This window comes from Kalmanozyma brasiliensis (assembly GCF_000497045.1).
Source record: "Kalmanozyma brasiliensis GHG001 unplaced genomic scaffold PSEUBRA_SCAF14, whole genome shotgun sequence".
NCBI lineage: Eukaryota > Fungi > Basidiomycota > Ustilaginomycetes > Ustilaginales > Kalmanozyma > Kalmanozyma brasiliensis.
The window spans coordinates 466,870-490,889 of record NW_015961953.1 but is presented as its reverse complement, the minus strand read 5'-3'; the positions used below and the strand labels follow the sequence as shown (position 1 = coordinate 490,889).

The 24,020-nt window shown below is 57.0% G+C and overlaps 9 protein-coding genes across 9 annotated transcripts; 6 read left to right on the top strand and 3 right to left on the bottom strand.

Annotated features, from left to right (window-relative positions):
* Nucleotides 1-915: 915 nt before the first annotated feature.
* Nucleotides 916-1,563, top strand: PSEUBRA_001633 (ER membrane protein complex subunit 6; the record flags this gene model as incomplete). Its single annotated transcript, XM_016434860.1, has 3 exons — nucleotides 916-1,013; nucleotides 1,087-1,466; nucleotides 1,553-1,563. The coding sequence occupies 3 exons, from the start codon at nucleotides 916-918 to the stop codon at nucleotides 1,561-1,563; spliced, it is 489 nt and encodes a 162-aa protein (XP_016293900.1).
* Nucleotides 1,564-1,702: 139 nt separating this feature from the next.
* Nucleotides 1,703-2,548, bottom strand: PSEUBRA_001632 (RNA recognition motif domain protein; the record flags this gene model as incomplete). The annotated part of the gene is made up of 1 exon (XM_016434832.1): nucleotides 1,703-2,548. The coding sequence occupies one exon, from the start codon at nucleotides 2,546-2,548 to the stop codon at nucleotides 1,703-1,705; it is 846 nt and encodes a 281-aa protein (XP_016293899.1).
* Nucleotides 2,549-3,531: 983 nt separating this feature from the next.
* On the top strand, nucleotides 3,532-4,983 carry PSEUBRA_001631 (Major facilitator superfamily; the record flags this gene model as incomplete). The annotated part of the gene is made up of 1 exon (XM_016434847.1): nucleotides 3,532-4,983. The coding sequence occupies one exon, from the start codon at nucleotides 3,532-3,534 to the stop codon at nucleotides 4,981-4,983; it is 1,452 nt and encodes a 483-aa protein (XP_016293898.1).
* A 94-nt stretch (nucleotides 4,984-5,077) lies between these two features.
* Nucleotides 5,078-7,228, bottom strand: PSEUBRA_001630 (Protein of unknown function DUF829, TMEM53; the record flags this gene model as incomplete). Its single annotated transcript, XM_016434827.2, has 1 exon — nucleotides 5,078-7,228. One exon carries the CDS (start codon nucleotides 7,226-7,228, stop codon nucleotides 5,078-5,080), a length of 2,151 nt encoding a protein of 716 aa, XP_016293897.2.
* A 406-nt stretch (nucleotides 7,229-7,634) lies between these two features.
* On the top strand, nucleotides 7,635-8,798 carry PSEUBRA_001629 (HAD-superfamily hydrolase, subfamily IIA; the record flags this gene model as incomplete). Its single annotated transcript, XM_016434850.1, has 1 exon — nucleotides 7,635-8,798. One exon carries the CDS (start codon nucleotides 7,635-7,637, stop codon nucleotides 8,796-8,798), a length of 1,164 nt encoding a protein of 387 aa, XP_016293896.1.
* Nucleotides 8,799-10,236: 1,438 nt separating this feature from the next.
* On the top strand, nucleotides 10,237-11,649 carry PSEUBRA_001628 (uncharacterized protein; the record flags this gene model as incomplete). The annotated part of the gene is made up of 1 exon (XM_016434845.1): nucleotides 10,237-11,649. The coding sequence occupies one exon, from the start codon at nucleotides 10,237-10,239 to the stop codon at nucleotides 11,647-11,649; it is 1,413 nt and encodes a 470-aa protein (XP_016293895.1).
* Nucleotides 11,650-12,477: 828 nt separating this feature from the next.
* Nucleotides 12,478-13,083, top strand: PSEUBRA_001627 (Ricin B lectin domain protein; the record flags this gene model as incomplete). Its single annotated transcript, XM_016434859.1, has 1 exon — nucleotides 12,478-13,083. One exon carries the CDS (start codon nucleotides 12,478-12,480, stop codon nucleotides 13,081-13,083), a length of 606 nt encoding a protein of 201 aa, XP_016293894.1.
* A 1,007-nt stretch (nucleotides 13,084-14,090) lies between these two features.
* On the top strand, nucleotides 14,091-15,290 carry PSEUBRA_001626 (uncharacterized protein; the record flags this gene model as incomplete). The annotated part of the gene is made up of 1 exon (XM_016434858.1): nucleotides 14,091-15,290. One exon carries the CDS (start codon nucleotides 14,091-14,093, stop codon nucleotides 15,288-15,290), a length of 1,200 nt encoding a protein of 399 aa, XP_016293893.1.
* Nucleotides 15,291-15,796: 506 nt separating this feature from the next.
* On the bottom strand, nucleotides 15,797-17,836 carry PSEUBRA_001625 (uncharacterized protein; the record flags this gene model as incomplete). The annotated part of the gene is made up of 1 exon (XM_016434825.1): nucleotides 15,797-17,836. One exon carries the CDS (start codon nucleotides 17,834-17,836, stop codon nucleotides 15,797-15,799), a length of 2,040 nt encoding a protein of 679 aa, XP_016293892.1.
* Nucleotides 17,837-24,020: the final 6,184 nt, after the last annotated feature.

Genomic DNA, 24,020 nt, shown 5'->3' with positions numbered 1-24,020 from the left:
CTTGACTCGCGAGGAAGCAGACAATGACACGTCTGACGACGAGTCGCGTGTGACGAGCAGCGCAGATCTCAGAGAACTTGCCGAGCTCGAGGTAGCTTTGGGCCAGCTTTGCACATCAGACGAGGAGCGCCGACAGGTTGACACGCCTATAGTGCCCCAATCGTCCATCTGGCCTTCCTATTCTTCAACCGAAACGCGGGCATCACCGTTGACGGACAGTCTCGCATCTCGCACTTTGAGCACTCTCAGCAACGGAAGTACAGCAAAGGACACACTTCGTCGCAAGACCTCTTCCGTTTCGTCCGAGTCCCGTAACGCGTCTGCGGACCAGATGGTCACCTCGACCGAACGAGTCAGTGGTCGCTTCGGTCACTCGGGGCTTGCTGTGGGAATGAAGCCCAAGCAGAGACTAGCCAGCGCTGGCGCTGCGACACCAAGAGCACACCCTGCTAAGATTCATTCGCATTCGGATAGCAGCGGCGACCGGCCACGTTCGTACTCCGGCACCACCGCTGTCAAAGCCGGTTTGATTCGATCTGCGGCCTCCAACGGCTCGCTGAAGAGCGCCGCCCGATCCGCCTCGTTGACTTTGAGCCAGCGTGGAAGCTTGCACTCTGCTGTCGCAGATCAGCAGCGAGTCAAGCCTGTCCGTCAGTACGTTTCTGTACACAGTGCTGCCAAGTCGGCTGCTGCGCCATAGAGAGGCGGTGCGGGCAATCTGTATCATCATCAGCATCAGCAAACCTGTACTTCTATGAGGGAGCGGCGTGCTGTGAAAATTATCGTGCGAGAAAATGAAACGAGGGAAGCGCGTCTGTGCGTTGAGAAGCATTTCGAGAGGACACCAACACTTCAACACCTCGACACACCCAACCTCCCTCCATCTACCGCCAGCAAGTCACACAATCGAACGCAATGTCGGCAGCAGCGTTGATACAAGAGCAAGAGCTGCAGCTGCGTGCTCAGTCGTACTACCCCGAGAACGTCGCTCACAACGCCAAGCAGGTGGAACAGTAAGTCGTTGACCTCGCCTTCGATTCAGCGCTTGGATACTGACCACTTACCGTTTCTCGTGGTACGCAACAGTGTTCGATCGACAGCGCTGTCCGTAGCGGGAGGAGTAGCGGGAGTGCTGGGAATGACCAACTGGCTCGGCTTTGGCTTCTACGTCGTCTCTGTGCTGTTGACCAACGTGATTGTGCTTGCAATCAACGCAAACGGCACGCCGAGCAAGTACTTCATCACCCCTTCGCCACCTCTCAAGCCCCTTACCGCCCAAACAAGCGCCCCGACACCGGCAAAGAATAGCAATGTCAAGTCGCAGATCAGCACCAAGGCGTTGACCATCGACCCAAGATCTGGAAGCTTCTCAACGAACGATGTCGCCTCGTTCTTGATCAACGGTCTGACGGAGAACGCGTTCAGCTTTATCCTCTGGTGGACCTTCTGGTTCGGTATCGTGCATGGTAAGTGCCTTTATCTTCGAAACGACGTTGCGGAGAAGCGAGGAGAGCTTGGGACTGACAGCCGCTTTGACCATTGCGCTCCACAGTATACGACTAGAATCTGCAGGTTCACGAAAATCAATCTCAGCCCATCGAACGACTCAAGTGTCTCAGCGGATCGTGCGGACTTCAGATTGTGTGCGAGAAGGGAAGAATGATTGCTCGAGCGGGTACAAATACAGATGACGAAAAGACAACTATTGGTATGGCGGGTAGGCGGGCGATGCGCCAGGATTCATATGAATGGCAGGAGGGTTCTGTGGGTATGCTGGCGCCAGATGAGGTGGTTGCTGCGGTGGACCTTGCGGATACGCTGGTGGCTGCTGTGGCTGTTGCCCATACGCATTCCACCCAGTCGCAGCGCTTCCATTGGGCGGTATTGGTGCTCCCACCGGCGGTTGCGCGTACTGATACGGCTGAGCAGGCAACGCGTTGTTCTTTCGTGCCTGAGCAGCGAGCAGCCTCTCCGCCGCGGTACCATGCCTCTCGCCGTTCTTGCTGTCCTTCTTGATCGCGTAGTCAACGGTGATGTTCTTATTGAGCAGAAATTGACCGTTGAGCGCCTCAATCGCTGCATCTGCGGCTTCGAAGCTGTCGAACGAGACGAAAGCAAACCCCTTTGGCTCTCCGCTCGCTGGATCCCTCGCTACTTTGGGCAGACCGATGATACCGCCAAACGCAGAGAAGGTCTCGTACAGCAGCCGCTCGTCCACTGCAGCGTCGAGACTGCCGACGAACAAGTTGGCGCCAATGTCGATGGCCTTGCGATCCTGCGAGGCTTTGTTGACGCGGATGGGCTTGCCGTACAGCTTGAGACCGTTCATGACCTTGCACGCGTAGTCGGCATCCTGTTCGGTTTGAAATTCAGCAAATGCATAGCCCTGATGCGACTGAGTGATGCGGTCTTTGGGGAGGTGGAGGTTGACGAGCGGACCGGCTTGGATCATGAGCTCCCAGACGATGGCGTCGGTAGCGCGGTCGTCGATGTTGCCGATGTAGCAGGTGGCATCCTGGTTGCGGTCGAGCTCGGATGGGCGCGACATGGTCGATGTCGGCCGTGCTCTCGTTTGGGAAGCGTGTCGAGCTGGGAGAGTGACCGAGTGGTGGAGAGCGAGAGCAAGCAAAGGGTCTTGTGAATCGAGGAGAGATTCTTCTCGAATTGAAGCGGAACACGGAGATGCTCTGGGATTTTACAACGGATTGTATTGAGTCATCGATCTCACAAATATCGAAAACTCGGCGCCGGCTTTCTATTTGAGCCGTTGTTTGCGGGAAGCTGAGTTTGTTGCTGCAAAGCGCGTTGAAACTATTTTCCGGACAGGCCCTTTCCGCGGGTTGGTGGCGTGGTGGGAGAGAGCACACGATGCAGCACGGGTTCAGTCTTCTGGCAGCGCGGGGATCAAACCGGCTAAACAAACGCGGCAAATGTGATTTGGGCAAGCCAGCGGCCATGTCCGTCCGTCGGAAGAGGTTGCTGCGACGATACGAAGACGCTTTTGTTCTCAGCTGATTGCTCGGCCCACGCCGCTCTCATTTCGGCTCATAGCACGGCTACATACACAGCTGCCGTCAATGCCGAAGGGGCCGTGGGGGCTGCTGCTCCTTTCCCCAAATCACGTTACACACATCATCAACCTCACTCATCACGCATCTGGCGAGCCGCGCACCTTCATTCACACCATCTCCTTGCAGCAACAACGCTCCCCTTTCATCCTTGCGCAACGACCCACCCTCACCAAACAGTGACCGACCTCCGTCGATAATCGGCTTGCAATCCGACGCTGCACCATTTCGAGCCTCTACTGTCCAACCTTCACATGCACGTCGAGCTCGCTCTCGAGTCTATCTCAGCACACCGTAGCACCCCGAAGCAATCGCTCGATCCTCGGCTCCCACGCACAAACAGCGCATTGACACATGACGGCTTCCTTCTCATGGCAACAAGCATCCTAGATCACGCTTATCCCACATCATCCACCTAAGCAGTCCATTTTTCATCATGCCGGCACCATCACACACCAGCTCGATGACAGCACAGCCACTGCCTTCAACATCAAACCCCGAGGAGACGCAGGCTTCGATACATCAGGAGGTGCTTTCCCCCAGCAATGAAAAGAGCGTCGTCACACCGTCGCATCATGACGACGACACTGACGTCGAAGCCACCACTTCTCAAGCAGGCATGTCCTTCAAGACAGAACAGGAGCTCGGCGAGGCCGTCTTGAAAGCGCAGGGCGACGACGCACAGATCTTCTTCCCCGAAGGCGGTTTCAAAGCGTGGCTCTGCGTCTTCGGTGGCTGGTGGTGCACCTTTATCACCTTCGGCTACCTCAACGCCTACGGCATCTTCCAGGACTACTACCAGCGCACCACGCTCTCGCACAAGTCGCCGAGTCAGATCTCGTGGATTGGCGCGTTCCAGTACTTTCTCATGTTCGCTCCCGCCATCTTTGCGGGTCGACTCTTCGATCTTGGCTTCTTCCGACCACTCTTCGCAACAGGCTGCGCACTTCTTGTCTTCTCGCAGATGATGGTCAGTCTGTGCACCGATTACTACCAGCTCTTCCTCGCTCAGGGTGTCGGGCTTGGGCTGGGTTTCGGACTCGTGTTCAACCTGGCCATCAATTGCCCCGCGCACTACTTCAACCGTCGCCGCGGGTTGGCGTTGGGCATCGTAGCATCCGGCTCGTCCACCGGTGGAATCGTCTTTCCAATTGCGGTCACCAGGCTGATCAACGAGATCGGATACGCCTGGACGATGCGGTTCGTCGGCTTCTTTGCCCTGGTTGCTGTCACAATAGCGTGGTTCTCGCTCTCCACCCGGCTACCGCCCTCGATCGACGTCACCGACAAGTCCAAAGGCGGCTGGAAGCAGGTCTCGTGGACCGAGTTCTCGGCGTTTCGCAACCCAGCATACACGTTCTTCGTCATTGGCGCGTCGTTCATCATGTTCGGCCTCTACTTTCCGCTGTCTTACATGGACGTGTGGTCATCGTCCAACCGCGTCCCAGCCAACGGCTATTACTTGCCCATCCTCAATGCCGCCTCCTCGTTCGGCCGGATCCTACCTGGTTTGGTAGCGGACAAAGTGGGTCGGATCAACACAGTCCTACCGCACCTAGCCGCGTCCAGCATTCTGCTGTTCATCTTCCCACTTTGCACCAACCTCGGCGGGCTGGTGGTCTTTTCCATCTTATACGGCTTCACCTCGGGCTGCTACGTCTCGCTCATCCCGGCGTGTAGCTCGCAGCTCGGCAGCACCAGCACCGTTGGCACGAGGAACGGCATGATGTTCTTCCTCATGTCGTTCGGCGGGCTGTTCGGTCTGCCGATTGCAGGCGCTATCTTGGGCGATGTGAGGAATCCAAATTGGTGGGGAGCAGTCGGGTATTCAGGTGCGATGGTGCTGATTGGCACGGTTAGCATCGGCGCTTCCAAGTGGTATGCCGTTGGTGGCAGCATTAGGGGGAAGATCTAGTCACAGCAATCGCACGTCACATCGCACGTCACATCGCACACACATCGTCTGGTGGTCCTGAATTCTATATTTTGAGCATACGAAGGTGAAGCAGCTACTCTCTTCTGAGCACGTTGAGAAGGAAGTCCATGACACCCGCCCAATAGCCCTCAAAGTCGGCTCTGCCGATGCTGCAGTGCGCCGGCGTATCCCACCTCCTCAGCTCCACCTTGTACTCCGCCCCTGCCCCCTCGGCACCATCTTTGACCGCGCTGAGCACCCTCTCCCTCTGCCCCTCCTTCTCCATCTGCACCAGCGCCGGCTGGGTCTTCCGCACGTCGGCCAGATGCCTCGCGTGCTCCTCGACAAACTGCCACGGAATCAGCTTGTCCGCTTTGGTATACATGTACATCCTCGGTGGGAAGTCTCCCGCCTCCTCCTTCCTCTGCGACCCTGCGTGGGAGGCAGTAACCCAGCTCCAACTCCTCAACGAGTTCAACCTCTTCCGCATCAGCTCTCCCCTCGCGGGTTGACCCGTCACCTTGGCCCATATCTTCATGAGATACAGACTGATGAACACCAGGAACTGCACCACCGCCCTGACCCTCGGTCGATTCGCCAGATGCATGGTGAACGCATACGATCCGGTCCTCGGGTTCGACTTGCCAGGACTCGAGTCCATGATCAACGAGTGCACTCTCGGTGTTGTCCCTTTACGCCTCGCCATCTCATCCAGAAAAATCGCCAGATTGCCCGCACCGCCATCGCTAAAGCTATGAATGACAAACCCACCCTCCTCCACACCAGTCGCCTCGGCATGATCGATCAGAGTCACCGTCGAATCCCCCACATCCTTTTCCTGTCGAGGAAGAGGCGTGGTGATCTCGGAAATGACCCTCTGCATCTGCTCCCGGCGCACCTGCTCGCGTGCCAGGTAGCTTTTTCCATCGGACAGCTGGATGAGCACCGTCGCGTTGGGGAAGAGCACCGTGTAAGGTTGAGCGTATTTGGCGACGAGGCGAATGGGAGCGTCCATCCAGCCGAAGATGAGCACGTGCGAGGGGGCGCGTTTCAGCCCGTTGGAGCGGTCGATGGGACGCAGTGGGGTGGGCAGAACCGAGGGGTCGAGGGTGCGAATGGGTGTGCGAGAGGCGTCCGTGGGGCGCGAGACGAAGGTGTTGTGTTGCAACCGGGTGAGTTCGGGTGGGGTGAAGGTGGCTACTTTGGCGGCGGCCGCGGCGGTGGTGCTGATGGAGCGGGTGAGGGAGGGAGCGGTAGTGGAGAGCGGGTCTGCGGGAGGTTGGGCAGGGGAGCCGGCGGAGGGGACGAACGTCGAAGCTTTGTCGACGATGGCTGCAGTGACGGGGGTCGGTGCAGCAACAGCATCCGCGAGCGGCTCAGCGACGGGTGCAGGCTGCGATTCAGCAAGTACCGCAGCTACTTCCGCGGCAAACTCCTCGTTGCCCTTCTTAACCTGCGAGTTGGTGGAGACGGTCTCGAAGGAGGTAGGCACGGAGACGGCCTCCGAGCCGAGCGTCACAGGGGTCGAGTCTACGGTCGAAGGGGCGTCGTCGTGAGTTTGCTCGCCGGTCGAGGTGGCAGCGCTATCGTCGATGGTGTACGGCGATGCGTCACCAGCTCCGGCAGCAGTGTCAGCAACCGGAGCAGGTGCAGGAACAACAAACGTCGACCCACCGGACTGAACTGCGATTGCAGGCGGCAGAGATGCAGGCAGCACGACCTTGGGCTGATCCAGCTGCTTCTTCATGCTCAGAATGTCATTGTTGATCGCTGGAGCCAGCACCGACGGCAGCGGCGCTGCAGAGGCGCTGGCAGCGGGAGCAGCGGAGGTTGGGGCAGCAGGCAGCGGCTTGGCGGTGTTGGACGAGAGGCTTGCGTTTGATGAGGCCCGCTTGATCGACGTCGCTGGCGATCGCGAGCGAGGTGCCGCGTCGGAAGCGGATGTAGACGTGGAATCGGCTGCTTGGGCGTGGTTCGCTTTGACCGCAGCGAGCGTCGATTTGGGATGCAGGATCGCCTTGGCTGCTTTGGAGGCCTTGCCTGACTTTTGCGACTTCGTAGGTGGCATGATCGCTGTCGATGCCGGGCGAGCGAGGATGTTCGGACGGGAGGCTTGGGCTTTGACGGTCAGAAAGCCGGCGAGAGGGCGTGATATCTGCAGGCGGAGAGAAGCAGAGGGCACCGCACGACGAGTTGAAGCGGCGATGAGACTGAGCAGCGGTGATGCTGAGACCGTAGCCAGCATGCAAGAACGAGTGCTTCGGATAATGACCAGGTGGTGGAGAGTCGGCAAGGTTCAAGAGATGGACTCGATGGTCGAAACCTTGAAGGGTTGAGCCGGCTATTGTTCCGGCTCTGACCTTGACTCGAGAAAGCCGAGCTTGTGCTTGCCTTGACACCATCGCACAAACAGCGGTCGGACAGCTCGGTAACTTCGGCGTGACAGCCCGTGAAAATATGCAAATGCTCGGCCAGAGCTTGCTTCGCCCTAACAAGCACGAAAAATGCCCGCCGCCTCCACACAGCGCACGGATGCTCGGTCCGACTAAGCGAAGAGCTTTATCTTTTTCGCAGATCTTCTTGTACGAGCCAACACCATCGTCTCTTGCTCCGCCATCCCCACATCGACCGCACTCGCATATCCGATCGCCATGTTGAGATCTTCCTTAAGCAGAGCTTCGACGAGCTGCCTTCGCGGCCTATCTGCTGCTGCGTCGTCGTCGTCATTGCAGCCACGCTTCCTATCGTCCTCCGTCTCGCGCCTGTCCGACAACCTACAGAAACCACTAGCTTTCGCGTTCGACATCGATGGCGTGCTCAAAGCGGGACCAAATGTCCTTCCTGAAGCCAAGCGAGCACTTCAGATTCTCGAAGGCAACAATCCGCGAAAGCAAAAGATACCATACATCTTCATCACCAATGGTGGAGGCAAGCACGAGTCGGCGCGCGCCAAGGATCTCGCGAGGGAGCTCGAGGTGCCCGTCACACAAGATCAAGTCATTCAGGCGCACACCGTCATGAAGTCGCTCGTACCTCTGTACGGTGACAAACCGATTCTGATGATCGGAGGGCCAGAGACGCCGCCCAACGCAGCTCGAGAAGTGATGCAGAGCTACGGGTTCCAGAACGTATACACCGCGCTAGATCTCCATGCACACGCGCCGGCCGCCTGGCCATTCTCCACCGTACACCCCGACCAGCTGCCATACGTCCGTCGCGAAGACTTCTCCAAGATTCGGTTCGCCGCCATTCTCGTCTTCCACGACAGCAGGGAGTGGGGCCGGGATACGCAGATCATCATCGACATTCTGCGCTCGCACAACGGCGTGTTTGGCACCGAGCATCCACCAACGGAGCCGCTTCCGGACAAGCAGATCCCCATCTACTTCTCGCATGGCGATCTGCTATGGGGCAACGACCATAGCGTGGTACGCTTCGGCCAAGGCGCGTTTCGCCTCGCCATCGAGAACGTGTACAAGCACACCACAGGACGCGATATGGAGTCGGTGGTGTTCGGCAAGCCGCACCGCATCACGTACGACTACGCGAACGAGCTGCTGCGTCAACATCTCATCAGCATGTCTGGGGCCGAGACGGCGGAGGCAGCCAAGGCAGTAGGTCCGTCCGTCTGGATGGTCGGCGACAATACCGAGAGCGATATCAAGGGCGCAGTTGATTTCGGCTGGTCCTCAGCGCTCGTGAGGACCGGCGTGTACAAGGATCACAACGGCCCACCAAATCACAAGCCGACCATATTGGTGGACAACGTGGAGCAGGCCGTGATCGAGGCCATTCAGAGGGAGTGGAAGCTTTGATGGACTCGATGACACAGGATTAGAGATCGGCACCGACACACGGCTAGCAAATGCTCCCACACCAAGATTTTCGATTGGAATGTGTCCATGCAGCGCAGAATGATCGGTTGCAGATTCGGGCAAGCAGACAATAAGGTCACAGGCGAAGGAGAATGAAGACTTTGTCCGGCTTTGGCCCCGGGTGGGGTCTGCAGGCCATCCAGCGACAACATTGTCTGAAGTGTCATTGAGTTTTGTCTTGCGTGCGACCAAGCTGACGTGCATCAAGCGGCGTGGCGACCAGCAGCCGGTCGTGCCGGTTTCCCGATTGAGGTCGCTGTCCAGACCGGATTTTCAATCGCCGTCCTTCCTGACCTTTGTCCCCCTTTCCAGGACGTGAGTACCATTGTGGGCTCGGACCTCGTGAGAGTACGGAGATGGGCCACCTATGATCGGCACATGAGCGAGCCGTCACCAGAACAAGGCCAAGCTGCCCTCTCGATGTTGGAGGAAGGCTGCTCTCCTCACATGAGACATATGCTCTCCAGGGAACGATCATTGAACAAGTCTAAGGCCTGAACGTGTGAACGATCAAAGGGATGTCCGCCGCGAAAATTGAAAGGGTGTGAGACGATCGTTACGCTCTGCATCGCGCCACTTGCAGCCGGTCATGGTCTTTGATGAGCTTCCGTGCACTCTTTTCATGCCCTGTCAGCTCTGCAGCGGGTCCTCATCAAGCAGTACATACAGTACATATACACCATGCGGTATCAAAAGCGTCGTCTTACGTGTCAGGACCTGCTCAACGAGAACAATTGCATTGAGACAATGGTGAACGCGCAAGAAACGCCGCAAATTCCTCAGGCTGTCATTGTTCCGGTCTCGCTTGTCGCATCTCAGCCATTGCAGACTCACAGACTCTGAGGCTGTCATCATTGTAGCTAGATGAGCGATGTTCTGCCTGAAAAAATTGAACTCGTGATCGATGCTGTCCCTTGAGCTGATTGGAGATCCTCTAGCGAGATGAGAATTAGGGTGACTGTTCAAAGTCCGAGAGCTTTCCAGAATTGGGGTCCTGACAGCTGTCACTTGGGAATACGAGACTTGTCGGACCGGACAAAGGGACCTATGATGGCAATTGAGGCTCCTTCGATGCTGTTCTGTCTTTGCCTCGCTTGAGTGGACCGATGCATCGCTGTCAGGCCATCAGCACGGCGTCGCTGCTCAAGCACGGCCTATGCTCTGGAATGGAAAGAGCACTGTAGCGAGTTTTGCCCCACATCTCGCAGGCAGTCAGGACACATATAAGCTGTTGCAACCAAAGCTCGCATGAGCGATTCGGACCGCATCGCCTTCTCACCTTCCTTCTTCCTCGTCCCCTCATCGTCGACCTCATCTGTCTCATCAGCCGTCCGCAGTTCGAGGCAGTCTACAGAGGCGTCCCTGCTCGCCTATCGCCATGTCTCCCGTCGCTTCCTCCCTGGTGCCCAGCGTAGATGTTCCAGCCGTCGCCATCCCAGCTCCAGAGATCATTTTCAACGTGCTTCCTCCGGCCGATGGCAAATCGGCACTCATCCTGTTGTTTCTGTACTGCATCTCCCTCGGCGCCGTCCTCATGGAGCTGTGCAATCACATTCAGTACGATATCCAGCTGATCCGCAAGCCTGGCTGGACCGAACCGGCCAAGCTTGCTTCGCGCCTTGCCTACCTCCTCTGCCGTATACTACCGCCTACATGCTCGTTGATGTTCATCTTTTACCTTTCTCTCAAGGACCAGGACTGCGGAGCAGTAGCACTCGCGCTCGACACTCTCACCATGTTCCTCTTGGACGCTGTGATGCTCATCTTTCTCCAAAGGACCATGGCGCTTTACGCATGGAAACGTTCCATCGTCGTCCCCCTCACGATCTACTACATCGTGCTGTTGGCAGCCTCTGCTGTCTCGGTGCCGTTCTGGGGTGTTGGATATCACATTCCTACGACCCGCTTCTGCGCATTCAATACGAGAAGACACGAAACCCAGACGATCGTCTCCAACCTCATCTACAAGTGTCTCAGCATGGGTCTCGATCTCACTCTACTCCTCCTCACCTTGCACCGCCTCCTCGACGGTGGTCTTGCTTCCGTCTGGCGCCGTTCCAAAGGCCAACGACACATTCCCGGCTTGAAAGGACAAGGCATCTCGAGCTTCCTCATCCGTCAGGGCTTCCACTTCTACGTGCTGCAGCTGGTCTCGGACATCTTCTTAGTGGTAGCGTGGTTCAGCTTCAAAGAGATGACCTACCAAGGTCTGGGAGCCCCGGTCATGTATGCTATTCCACCTATCGCGGCCACCGCTGCCTTCAGAGACATTGGCGCGAGAGCCTCGGCAGTTGCAGGCAGGCAAACTCAAAGGGTCAACGAGATCATGGACTCGACTAGCTCTCCCTCCAGCAATCACGTCGGTATGCGTGTCACACACGCTACGGTTCCTGCTGGCTTGCACGATCCCAACTTCAAGGCCTCGCCCGCTACTAGCGGCGCAGCTCATCCCGGACGCACGACACGCATCATGTGGGGCAGCAAGACGGCGCCATTCAGTCGATCGCACCACTATCCTACCGAGGCTAACAACCACGGCATCCGTGTCACTGTCGGTACCGTCTCTCGCACCGAGGATGTCGATCGCGACTGGAACCACAACTCGCCACGCTACTCGTCTGACAATGCAGACACGATCGAGATGTCACGTCAGCAACGAGCTAATTCCAGCACCTCCCACGGCTCTCTCAAAGGGGACGGGATGACAGAAGAATCCGGTGAAGACAGCGCGGGTCTCGGCTTTGACGAGATTCAGGTACCGACGCTGGCCCGAGGGCCTGCAGGACAATGAGCATCGACAGGGGGCTCAAAAACCCATGAGTTACACCTCTACACGACTGCTCGCCCCGGACGCCTGCTGGCTGACAGCTATACGTCTGAAGCGGCTCCACGAGCAACCTCCACCCACACACAGCCCGCTGGTGGGTTCTACATTTCACAATCTCTCACACTTGTCCGTAATCCTGTACACAGACCGTCCCGCTAGTCAAGGGCCTCATGTCACGCATCTCCGTGCAACGATCAGTTCCAACTAGGGCAGTCACCGAGCTCCTCCAGACGTGCAATATTTCAGCCCCTTAGCCGAAACGCAGCCTCCTCCTCTACGGTGCACGAGCCTGCAGTGAGCTGCACGATGAGGTGCTTGAGCTTATGAGCTGGGCTGTGGGTACTTGCTCAAGCTCCCACCAGCGTCGCGGAGCTCCGAATGCGGATGACATGTGAGTTGCTTACATGCATCGTAAGCCTACCGGCAACTTCTGGCCGAGATGACCTCGAGTGAGTTTAGTTGCTGGCGAGCAACGTAAATGGTGGCGACCCGAGCGCCGAACGCCAAGGCACAGGATAGGTGGAGTGTAGAGATGACGAGTGCCGCTGGAGCCGCCGCGAATACAGCGAGTCGCTGCACGTTGCTTGGCACAACGATGAACGGTCTGCTCTTTTTGAAGACCAAGGACCACCTTCCTTTTCGTGCTGAGCAAGAACATTCAAGGCTCTGAAAAGGTATATATCACAGGCACCAACACACGTCGAAGGGATCATGCTCACCATCCGCTTCACAACAGTCTCTTCACTCCCTATCCACAAGCTCACCATCTCTCACCTTGAATCGATTAGCAAGATGACCTTCGCTCGATCTCTCCTTCTCTCGGCTGTGTTCGGCTCGCTTGCCCTCGTTCAGGCGCAAATCTTCCCCTCGTCGTGCTACGTGGACACGAAGCTGTCGACCGCTATCACGTTCAAGCAGCACCCTCTTGCGCTTGGCCCCGACGGCGACGTCGTGATTGGTGGTCGCGCTCTCGTCTTTCACCTTGCTTTCTGCGACCGACACACGTACGGCAAGGACAACGCCTACGAGGAGGTCAAGGGCTACCTCGTCACGGCCGACGACACCAACATGTGTCTTTCCGTCAGCAACCTTGACCAGGAAAACGCCACGTTTTCGCTTCAGGACTGCCGCTTCAATGGTGAAGGCGACGTGTGGGCCTCCGAAGCCTTCGCTTGGTACTACAACACCAAAGACGGCATGCCCGCCAAAGGTGTCTTCAACGGCGAGAACTGGAACTACGTCAACCAGACGGGTCACGGCATCTACAGGCTGCACGCCGAGAAGAGCAAGCCGGACAAGCAGGGCTGGGGCAAGCTGTTGGTCGACTTCACGCCCCAGATGTCGGGTCCCTCGCCCTATCTGTCCATCCCGGTGGTCGGGTCGCACATCTACAAGTAGAGTGTTGAGTCAGCTCAATGGTGGCGCGCATGCCTGCGATTCTCAGCGCATTCGGCTCCATATCGACTTCGGCTTCCCACGTCCTCGCACACCGTTCTCGCTTCCTCGCATCTCTTCGCATGTTAGCATCGCATTCGCAATTCATCGTCTTCACCTGTGCCTTCAGCGTGTGTTCGACTGATCCGCCTTGAGTGAGCCAGTCAGCTGCCTGTTCCCATTTGAGCACGGAGCTTGCCGGTCGCAGCCGAAGGTGCAAATCCGAGTCAAGCTACAAGGACGGAATCGCGCGGCATCGGTTCGACGTAGCCGTCGGGTACAGCTCAGCTCAGCTCAGTCCGACCTCGCTTGCCCGCCGGCTGACGTGGTGCTTCCACTGGAAGAAGCTGTCCAAAATCGCGTTTCAAAAGTTCGCGCTTACACTCGCTTGAAGCGGCGGTCGCGGAATCCCGGCTGTGCCTGGCCGTCGCTTACCCCTCGTACTCGGCTCAAGATTCGGCTGTGCAATACTCTTCACGGCCCTCCGTCCCCGCTGTACCACCACTTCCGTTCCGATAGACGCAATGACGCTGCTGTTCGAACCTGTCCACTTGCCCTTGGCAATTTAGAACGTTCGAACGCTCCGGCGAATTTGCCGACGCTAGCCGGCCACGCAACTCCGAGTCTCGCTCGGATGACGATCATTCGAACGTGTATCGTTCGACAAAGACGACAGCTCAGACTTCCGCAGCGGAAGCCTGTCCACGCCAACGTGCGGCGACGACGCGCTGCCGCCGGTGAAGCTGTTGAGGATGTGCTTCGGCCGCAAAGTCGATGGCGCGGCGGAGTCATGGTTTGGGGCTCTGATGGGCAGCATGCCTTTCGCTTTGTGGACCTACCATACGAACATACAGCTGACGAAAGGTATATAGGGGACGTATCACTCTTTGAAAACGACGTTGAACCCATCTCATCAAGTTTCGCTCGCTCACAGCTAGTCACACACTCCCCCACAAGCAAACACAGACAAGATGGCATTCCCTCGAGCTCTCCTCCTCTTCGCCCTGTTGGGCTCGGCAGCATTTGTCAGGGCTGCACCTACCGGCTCCTCCTGCGAGGTCCACCTCCACCAATGGGGTGCGATCAACTTCAACGGCAGTCCCCTCGCACGCGGCTCTGACGGCGATGTTGTAATCGGCGGCAACCCGATCAACTTTGCCAACGCCGTCTGCTCGCAGCAGTCATTTGGCAAGTACGAGAAGCAGTCGAAGGGCTATCTCGTCGATGCCAACGACCCCACTCAGTGTCTCACCGTCAGCAATCTCGATCAGGCCAACGCGACGTTCGGCTTCCAGGACTGCCGCTTCAACGGCGCCGGCGACGTGTGGGCGTCGCAGTCCTTTGCGTGGGACTTTGACGACAACGGAGCCTCGCAGAACGCCAACGGCTGGTTCAACGGTGAGAACCCAAATTATGTCAACGGCAGTCAGTACGGCATTTACTCCCTGCGTGCCGAGCGCAGCAAGCCCGATATCGACGGTAGGCTGGGCAAGCTGTTTGTCGACTACACCCCTGAGCTCACCGCTCCCTCGACGCCGCTGGCGATCCCGATGAACAACGTGCCCGTCACCGCGCCTGCCCAGCAGCCCACGCTCAACTGCGACTCGGTACAGACCGGTACCATGCGCTTCAGCAACACCACTTCTGCATCCAATCAATACGATGGCCCGCTCAATGCCAAGTGGGAGGCCGACAGCTCCACTTCGGACCAGTTCATCTTCGAGCGCTGCGATTACTCCCCTGTCGGCATCGACTCTACGGACTCGACCGTTTACGGTCGCATCCGTCCAGGCTCCGACGCGACTGACAGTGGCTTCAACTGCTACACCATGACCGATCCCTACAACGACGACAGTACTCATAACGAGCCCGTCGAGCCCGCATGGATCAACGGCTTCCAGACCGACACCTGCACCTATTCCATCCCGGACTACCCTCGCGACATCTGGAAGCTCGACACGACCAGCAACGAGATCGTCTACGTGCCGTTCGGGAACAAGTCCCAGCCCGGCGTCCTCGCTGCCTACACCCAGCTCGACTACGACCGCGAGTACGACGTCACGCAGTACGTGTGGGACCCGAACGGAATCGGCTTTGCCTACCTCTCGGCGGACAATGCCAACTTGACAAAGTACCCGCCTGGCCAGGTCACTTTCCATGCCAGCTCGTGAGCTCCACGCAATCATACTGCATAGCACATCTCAGCATTGCGTCGCAATCTACCATATCGAAGCTATCTGTGCCCGTGAGCGTGTGCAATCGACCGATCCTGGCCTAGCCGATCTGAGTCTGCAAGATCCGGCGGAGCCCCGTCGTCCTGGCAAAGAAGAACGATGGTCTAACATTTTACGAAAATTCACGAAACAAGCGTGAGAAAATTCCTGCATGCGGGTTCTAGGTGGCCTATGTTTCGTCTCGCCAAAAAGAGGGAAGCCAGAGACATGGCGCGCTGAGTGTCGGAGAACCAATTCGGTCATCGAGGCACTAGCCGAGCGTACCACCCAAGCCACTGACACGCTTTCATTAGGCTAACGTTCCTCGCAAAGTGAGCGCACCTCGTTCAGCTGAGCATGCTCAGGACCATCAGACTTCAGAACGAGGATGTGGAATGCTAGCAAAGAAGGTATATTGGAGAACTGACGAAGCATGCACAGTGAAACCTATTGACAGCGAAGAATCAAATGGGGATACCGGGGGCAGTGATGGGGCGGGAAAAGTTGGCCCCAGAGAGACTCTTTGAGTGGCGGAGCATCTTGATCCTGAGCTCGTCCGAGTTGAACTGAGCAGGAGGGGCGCGCATGGGGCTCATGGGGCGGACGCTGCTGGGCCTGAGCGTAGGCGACAAGACAGGCGACGAGCCAGCCAGCGGCGTGACGGGCGTCGAGACCACCGTCCCCGCTGCACCGGCAAAGTCGCCAAAGTAGTCGCCCGACTGCTTGGGCGACGATGCGGTCGACGAGAGCTGTGGCGTGAACGGCGCGTTGGCGTCGCCGAGGAGCATCACCGACAGACGGCGCGAAACGTTGTGCACGCCCGTCGCGGGGCCCACCTCGACGACGGCCTTCTCGGGCACGTTCTGCTTGACAAATTGGTCGAGCGTCAACTCGGCGTGCGGCAGTGCCGGGTCGGTCGAGAGCGAGAAGTATCGCGTCTTGGTCGCCACATGACGGTGCAGGCCCTCGGGACGGAAAGGCTGCTTGGAGCCGGCCTTGAACTTGGCCTGCTGGATGGCGGTGACCTGGGCGAGGTAGCTGACGCTCTTCTCCCACGTGCACACCGCCGACACGGGCAAGTAGGGGCGCTTGGCCTTGACGCTCGCCTTGGTGGCCAGCATCTTGACCAGCTCCCACAGCATGTCGATCGAGGCGTTCTTGACCATCATCGGGTGGGCGTTGGCGGCCGAGGTGCGCGACGAGCCAAGCAGGTCGGCGACCGAAACGGCAGGAACCTCGATGCGACGCATCTTGACCTCGACAAAGGCGCAGTACTCGCCGCAGCCCGCACCGTCGCACGAACGGCACGTCGAGGCCTTCTTACCCTCGCAGGCCATGCAACTCAGCTTACCTTGGCCCTGGCATCGACCGCAGCGACGACGACCCTTCTGCAGACCCGAGCCGGAGCACCAGAAGCACTCGTTGCCAGCTTCACCGCGGCAGGTACGGCACGTCTCGCTGCCGCTACCGGAACACTTGCGGCAGGCGCCGACCGTGTTGGAGCGAGGCAGCTCAAAGATCTTGCGCGTCTTGGTCTTGATAGTGCTGATGTCGAGGCCTTCGTGGTGGATGTCCATGTCCCAGGGGTTGGGCAGCTCGGGAAGGAGAGGGAGCGGCGCAGAGTCGGAAGCCTTCTTGTCGATGGCGGCGATGCGCTTCCACAGCGAGGTGCGGCTTTCGAGAACAACGACGGCCTTGACGAGCGAGTGCACCTTGCTTCCCTTGAGCTCGACCTTGAGTGCATCCTGGCGAGCGGCGCGCTCGGCGGCGGTGATCTCCTCCTTCTTGGTTGGGGGGAGGGGGGCACCGTCCTCGCCGAACATGCGCGCGGGGGGCTCGGTGAGCGAGGGGAAGGCGGTGGCGAGGGTAGACTGGGCAGCGGGCAGGGTAGGGGGCGACTCGTTGAGGTTGGCGGTGCGGAAGACGATGTCCTCGCGGGTGAGACCCGAGGTGGGGAGCGCGCCAGCCTCGCCGAACATGCTGCTGGCCTCAGAGGACAGCGGCGGCGAGGAAGAAACTTGCTGTTCAGAGTCGCTCGAGTCGACCGACTTGCCCTTCTCCTCTCGTGTGTAGCGCGGCTGCTCGTCGATGAGCTCGAGCTCATCCTCTTCGCCAATCGAGTCGACCTTGGGCGATCGGAAGGCTGCCTGCTTGGGGCTGTGAGAAGAGACGTTAGCGTTGGCAGCGTACAGGCCGAGGAGCTCCTCGAGAGCGTTGTCGTCCTGGCTCTGCTTGTTGTTGAAGTCCTGGAGCTTGAGGGCGTTGTGGAGGTAGTCAACGTTGGCGAACGCAATGGCGTTGCGCTCTTGAATGCTGTTGGGACCGGACGGTCGCTTTGCGAGGGGAGCCACGACACGAACGACGGCCTCGCCATCGTCGGAGCTGGAGCTGCGTGTGGATTCGGTGCGCACGGAACCGGTGTACATGGAGCGAGGGCTGGAGAACGTCGACTCGCTGTAGCCCTGCGAGCGAGGCGAGACGGGCTCGTATGTGTAGTTCGACATTGTGACGGGAATGAAGGGGGTGAATGCAGAAGAGAGTTGAAAAGCAAGAACCGCCAGCGGTGTCGAAGTTATATATCAAGAGAAAGGCTCTGGTGTTAGCGGGAAGAGGCGACAGGGACACGGATCTGTCGTTTGTGCTGAACGGATGTAGAGATGGGGGGCGATGCTGATTGCGGACGAGACGAGGTGACCCAATGACCCGGACTTATATGGGAGAACGCAAGGTGAGTGAGCCTCGATGTCATAGCTCAGCTCGGATAGTCGCACACTGACAGTCGCAGCCAGGGCGGCTGGCGGTGTCGGAAAGCTGCAAGTCTGGGAACGAAAGGCTTTCGACTGGCGCTGAGACATTGACCATCCAGCTCTGATCAGGACATCGATGAGTAGGAAGAATGACGGTTTCAGAACGGTCAACCACGGGGACCTCGGCGGGAGAGCGCAGGCGGATGTCAAGTATCGCAAACTCGAATTCGGACAGGACAGACAGGCGATTGGGGCAGGCTAGCAGAAGCCGACAAACAATGATACGTTCAGAGACAGGCAATTCGAGGCCGCCAAATTCAGAGTAGCAGACTTTTCGGTCGCCGTGAGCTGCGATTCAACGACCAGAGGGCACAGAAGGAGTATGAGGAGGGGGCTAAAAATGCCCAGTGTCTCAGCTGAAAAGAAGCCTCCGAAAAGCGCCTCTTTTCTGCAAGCGGCAGAATCCTAGATCAGGACCGCAGCGGCTAGGATGGTGGACACGCTAGCTCTTATTCGTGATTTTTCTTAAAAAAACCAAATCACAGTTTACCATTGACCTGTCTCGGATCGACGGTCGGAGTGCAGAAATGACGCCCTTTTAATTAATTGATCAATTTAAAATTTTAATTTCTCTGCTCCTTTCTTCATCCGTAAGTTGGCTGGCCTGCTGATCACCAGCAGCAGGCAGCATGCAATGATAGGGCTATGAACAGGTTCGATCTGAGAGATAGTGTGAGCATGAGCCATACTCCATCGCTGCATCGTTTTGCGGAAGATGATAGCTGCAAGTCTACCAAGTGAGGATCGTTATCTTGTCGCGGCTGTATGGTAGTAAATCCAGGGCGGCAAATGCCGATGAGGTTGTAGCAAACGGATCCAGCCTCTCATGCAGCATGGTCGCCTAGAGCTATCTGACGAAGAGGCGCAACTGAACGCAGATGAAGCTGCGATATCGGCTCGTGAAGGCGGCTAGAGGCGGCTTCGCGGCTTTCCAATGGTGTTGTGGTACAGGCCAAGCTTCGAACCAAGTACACGATCTCCAGCAGCAGCGTTAGACGAGAGTCCGCATTAAAAGCTGGCTTGCAGTCTGGTTTCAGAGCAGTAAGCCCAGACGGTGTCTCGGGTGGGGAAGGCTGCTGAAGAGTTGCCCAACGTCGGCAGCCATGCCATGTTGGCCAAGCCACGAGCCGAGCCACGGTGTCAAAGCCTTTTTCCATGCTGTTTCCGTTTTCGTTTTCTGGAAAATTAATTCTTTAATTCGATTCTTTAGGATTCCGATTCCTGGAAGGCGCCGAATGCAGTCACGTCTGAAAAAGAGAGCGCTGTCCGGCATCTCGAACAAGGCTGGGATGCAGCTCCTCGCCGCAGAGATTTGGGTCGCCATTGTCGATATCTGAGTAGCCGCCATATTGGATCGGGGCGCTTTTAGCCTACCATCAGCCCAACGCCGGACAAAGTTGACAACGTGCCGGTCGCACTAGCATCGCGTCTGAGCGACGCAGCGCAAAGCATACAGTAGATAGTGAGAAGTCGCGTCGGTCTCAGTAGGCGCCCAGGTGATGCCGCTCTAATCTTTCGGGGATGTCGCACGTTTCTTCGCAGCGAGAGCATCATGCAGCGGACAGCTACAGCTATGATTCGTTCACAGGACGAGATCTGCTTTTCCCACGCGTCTCGAAGCGAGGTTCAGAGCAAATGTTGTGTACCTGCTGGCGACGCCCATCTCTTCTTCGCGATGTATGTTGTAGCGTGCCTGATCTACGACTGTAGATGCGCCAAGATTGCTATGTGCCTTCTTAGCTCAAGGGCCCATCCGTTGGTGCGTGCTGGAAGCCTGTGAAACTGACCTGTGAGAGACTGGTCGCGGCTTGACAGTGCTAACGTCAAAGCTCAACAGTATGGTGAGCTCATGCCGGAAAGTGCGTTGAACTTCAGATTGAGCTGGCTACATCGATCGACAGCTGCCCATGCTGCGCATCGCTTCACATGTTTCCACGAATAGGATGAATGACCCCAGGGACGACTGAACAGCGGAACTCGAACTCAGTGCGACCCTCCCCAATCAGCGGCACGGCTACGAGCGGCAATGAGGAGCATGCTACACATAGTTTTCACGGACGTGATAGCAGTGACGGCGAAGCTTCCGGCCATCCGGATGCGAGAGAAGCGTATGTTTCCCAAGAGATGGTCTCTCGCTAAGGAATCTTGACAAGGTTCAGCCCAGCTAAGCGCGAAACCACTTTGCAGTCTTTTCCATATGCTGGACTCGAAGTTACCTTAATCTCTTGCATTGCATCCTATGGCACCGAGTGTATCCTATGCCGGGTCAGCAAAGCTCTGATCGTGATAAATTTGAAGGCGCACTGTCCCCTGGGAGAGCTTTCGGAGCAAAGTTGCAAAGTGTCGCACTGAGTTTGGAAATTCTTACGCCAGAAACAAGGCGCCATTAGCCTTGCCTACTTGCCCCTCCTGGCCGTCTCTGCGCGCGGCGATTGCTTGCAGTAGCTTAAGCACAAGCGCGCTAACATACAAGCTCCAGACATTGTCTGAGAACATCCCCTCCCGGATGGTACGTTCCTTTCTCTCAGACCATGTTCCCCGCTGAGGCCGCCTCTGTTGCCGAAGTGGTCTCAGCTCGTCCCGTCGTTGATCGTGTCTTGCATGCTCTCGACCTGACACGCCGCTGATTAGGCTGGTCACTGTACGATGGCGATGAGATGGGACGATCGTGAAACAAACAGTGGCTTTGACGCTTCGCCGCGTCGTTCGCTCTTTCGGGGTACATCCACCGCACCCTGTCTCGGCTGTTGCTTACAAGATACGAGTTGAGATTCTGCCCGTCTTATCCTCTCTGCTTGCAGCTAACTTATCGATAGGCCCCTCCCGCTCGCAAATGGAGTTCTGATTCCACGAGATGGACTGTCGTCCAAATTTTGCCAACAGGAACCCGTTGAAAGCGCGTAGAAGCAGAAGCGCCGCTGCATGCATGCATTAGCGCGCTAATCGCGCAGCCGAAAGAAGATCTGTGCTGTGGAAATTTACAGTATTTTTAGCGACCTTTGGATCTACTTTCGGTTCGATGGTCGTAGAGTGGACCACGTTCTTGAGAGCACGCACACACGGCATCGCTTCGCTTTCTTGCTCGATGGATTCTGCTGCAGGCGACATGCGGTGTTCTCCTTGAGCCCGATGTCCAGTCGAAGGTGAAGCTGCGGATCTTGAAGGAAAGGGTCACGCCATAAATTGTTTACCCTCCAAGCCACGATTTTCCAAATACCGGGGCCAGAGTGTCCAGACCCCCGCGCTTATTTTACCCGCCCGATTCATGCTCCCGCATCCGATTTCCGTTCGAGACGGCTTTCGTGACCTTGGGTGCAAACAGTCGTGTGCGTCTGATGTCAGTTGTTCTACCAGTTCGGAAGCCGTCAGGGAGCCGAATGACTCGCCAGGTCATCTCCGCTGTCTCCCTTGGCCAGCCACAGGTCGCGACCCTGGGGCTTCGATAAATGTTTCGGAACAATTGCCTCGGGGTTTCGACATGTCCGTCCATGCGCCGTGTGATGTCTGACAGGATCGAGCGGGTCGAGGGGATCTGTTGACAGCACCAGGTGTGATCAGATGGCCTTGTTTCTGCTCTTCCAAGGGCCCGGTGTCTGCTCGAGCGGTGAGGACGAGATTGACACCAGCTTCGCCTTACTCTCTTGCAACTTCCACACCTTCTACCAATTCGAGCTCTATATTTTGCAATTTTCTGAGCCCGCTTTTTTTTGAGGTATTAAATTGAAATTTCGTGGACTTGAGGGTTTTGCTTCTGTCGCTTCGACATGACTAATCCATCGCTGGACAAAGGCAGGTCAGAGTGTGTTTGTCGCTATACCAAAGGATTGTTCCCCACACTTAGACTGCAAAATGGGTTCTGCGGATGGCACCTCAAAGACAATCCAACGGAACGCCCCCAAGACAAGGGATCGTAGGGTGTGTTGCAATCGCATGCTATCGAAGCAAGGGCTCGGTTCGCAAAGGTAGCTTCTAGCACCGTAGAATGGGTAGGCGAAGAAAGCGGCAGAGCGCTGATCTAGCGATATATCAATCCATTACGGGACGTTGTCTTGCTCCGATCCGACCTGACAAGGCTGCCTAGATCGGGAAAACAGACGTGCAGTAGCGTGAGATCCGAACGCCGCCTGCAGCTGCTAGAATGCTGCTGTGAGCACTGACCGTATTGCGATAGCAGAACACGCGGGAAGGACGTGTTTGTCGGCAGAGGTAGCCGCCGTCCGATCTGGCCTAGTCGACGAAAGCGGAACACAGTAAAAGTTGCCAGAGCTCGGTTAGCGCATCTGACACCGGCTGTCATTCACCGCCAATCTCAGATTTGAATCGACGATTTGGATTGCTTCTTCCGAAAACAACAATTGAATTGTATTTAGAAAGCCTAGGGTCGAGGCCCTATTCGCGGCAGTACGCACAAGAGCTCACATCGAACAATGAGTTCGGCTATCGAGGCGTCCTCACGTGTCTCACCACAGCTGCATACCGTAACTTGGGCTGGCCATTGTTTGCCTGGTTGGCGCTACATTTGTCGCCGTATGAGACATTCTCACGGCTTGTACGCTAAGAGCATGGTGCAATTCAGTTTCCACTAGTGCAGTCTTGGGACTCTTGGCTGGTATCTTGCGGAGATGTCGGCGTACCATCGCCCCTCCCTGTCGAACGACTCTACCACCAAAGTCGACTCTTCACCTCTTCGACGCGAGACCACTGTGCCGCCGCTGACGCTTTCCATCTCCGCTCGAAATGTTGCCCAATGGCAGTCGATACCTTAGCATTGTCTCTTGCCACTTCTGAAACGATGCTCAAGCAGGAAGAAAGGAGCGATAAGAAGAGCAGACGGCCAACAGCATGTGTCAAAAGTTAGCAGCTTTGGTGCGTGTCTCTGTTATGCTTCTTATCGTACCTGTCAGAACGATGTCTAATCTGCATCAAAGAAGCTGTAAGCGAAGACCTCTGCACGAGGGGACACGGGCCCATGTCAATCTTTGTTCGCCTCCGAGGTGAAAGCAGGCTGCAGGCGCCTGCCGTTCTGGAGGGGATTCGGCTTTTGATCTCAAACACGGCGTTGGCCACGTCTCGCGAGATAAAGAAAAAATCAAAATCAAACTTAAAATAAATCAAAAGTTTATTTTCGAGCTCGACCGCTTTCGTCGATTCTCCACTCTGTGCGGCGGCCGCTGCTAGATTTTCTTTCTCGTTTTGACAGCTCGCGAGAGTTACGAATTATTTTACGCCTCAATTTATGAGTTGGTGTACCGCTAAGCGCCCGTAAATTGCTTGATTGATCGTCCAACTTTGGCTTTGGCTTCACCGTGCTTAGGCTGCTTTTTTCCGCTTGCAGCGATTCAGCAGCAGGCGCTAAGCTGCCTTTGATTCTTCCAGAGTCCGCTCTCTCTCTCTCTTTGCCTGGTGATTGTGTGCACTGCAGATCCCGAATGCATCACAGAGCATTTCACGCTTGCTCGCTTGCCAGTCATCGGAGCGCCGCTGACACTCTGGGCTGATCTGTGCAGTCAAAGTGACACCCTTTTTGGATGTGCTCGACGCCCAGCCTGCGCTTGTGAAGACCGGATCCATCAGAAAAGTGTCTCTGATGCGTGTCTTCTTACGTTGGTCCCGGCCCTCGCTACAGCTCCACTGCGCCCAGTGCAAGTCTGAGGACGGCCTCTCAACGCAAGCCCGTCTCTCTTCGCCTTTCTCGAAGATGACTGATGGCTTGATCTTTTGCGCTCCTCCCTTATAAGCCCTTCTTGGTGTTGATAGCGACGTCGTCTATTCCCTCATCACCACCTGCGCTCCCTCCTCCTTCGGATCTTTGCACCTTCCGCTCCAGGGTTCCACTCCTTCACAAGTACCACGAGACCCTCCCCGCGCACACACGAGCAAG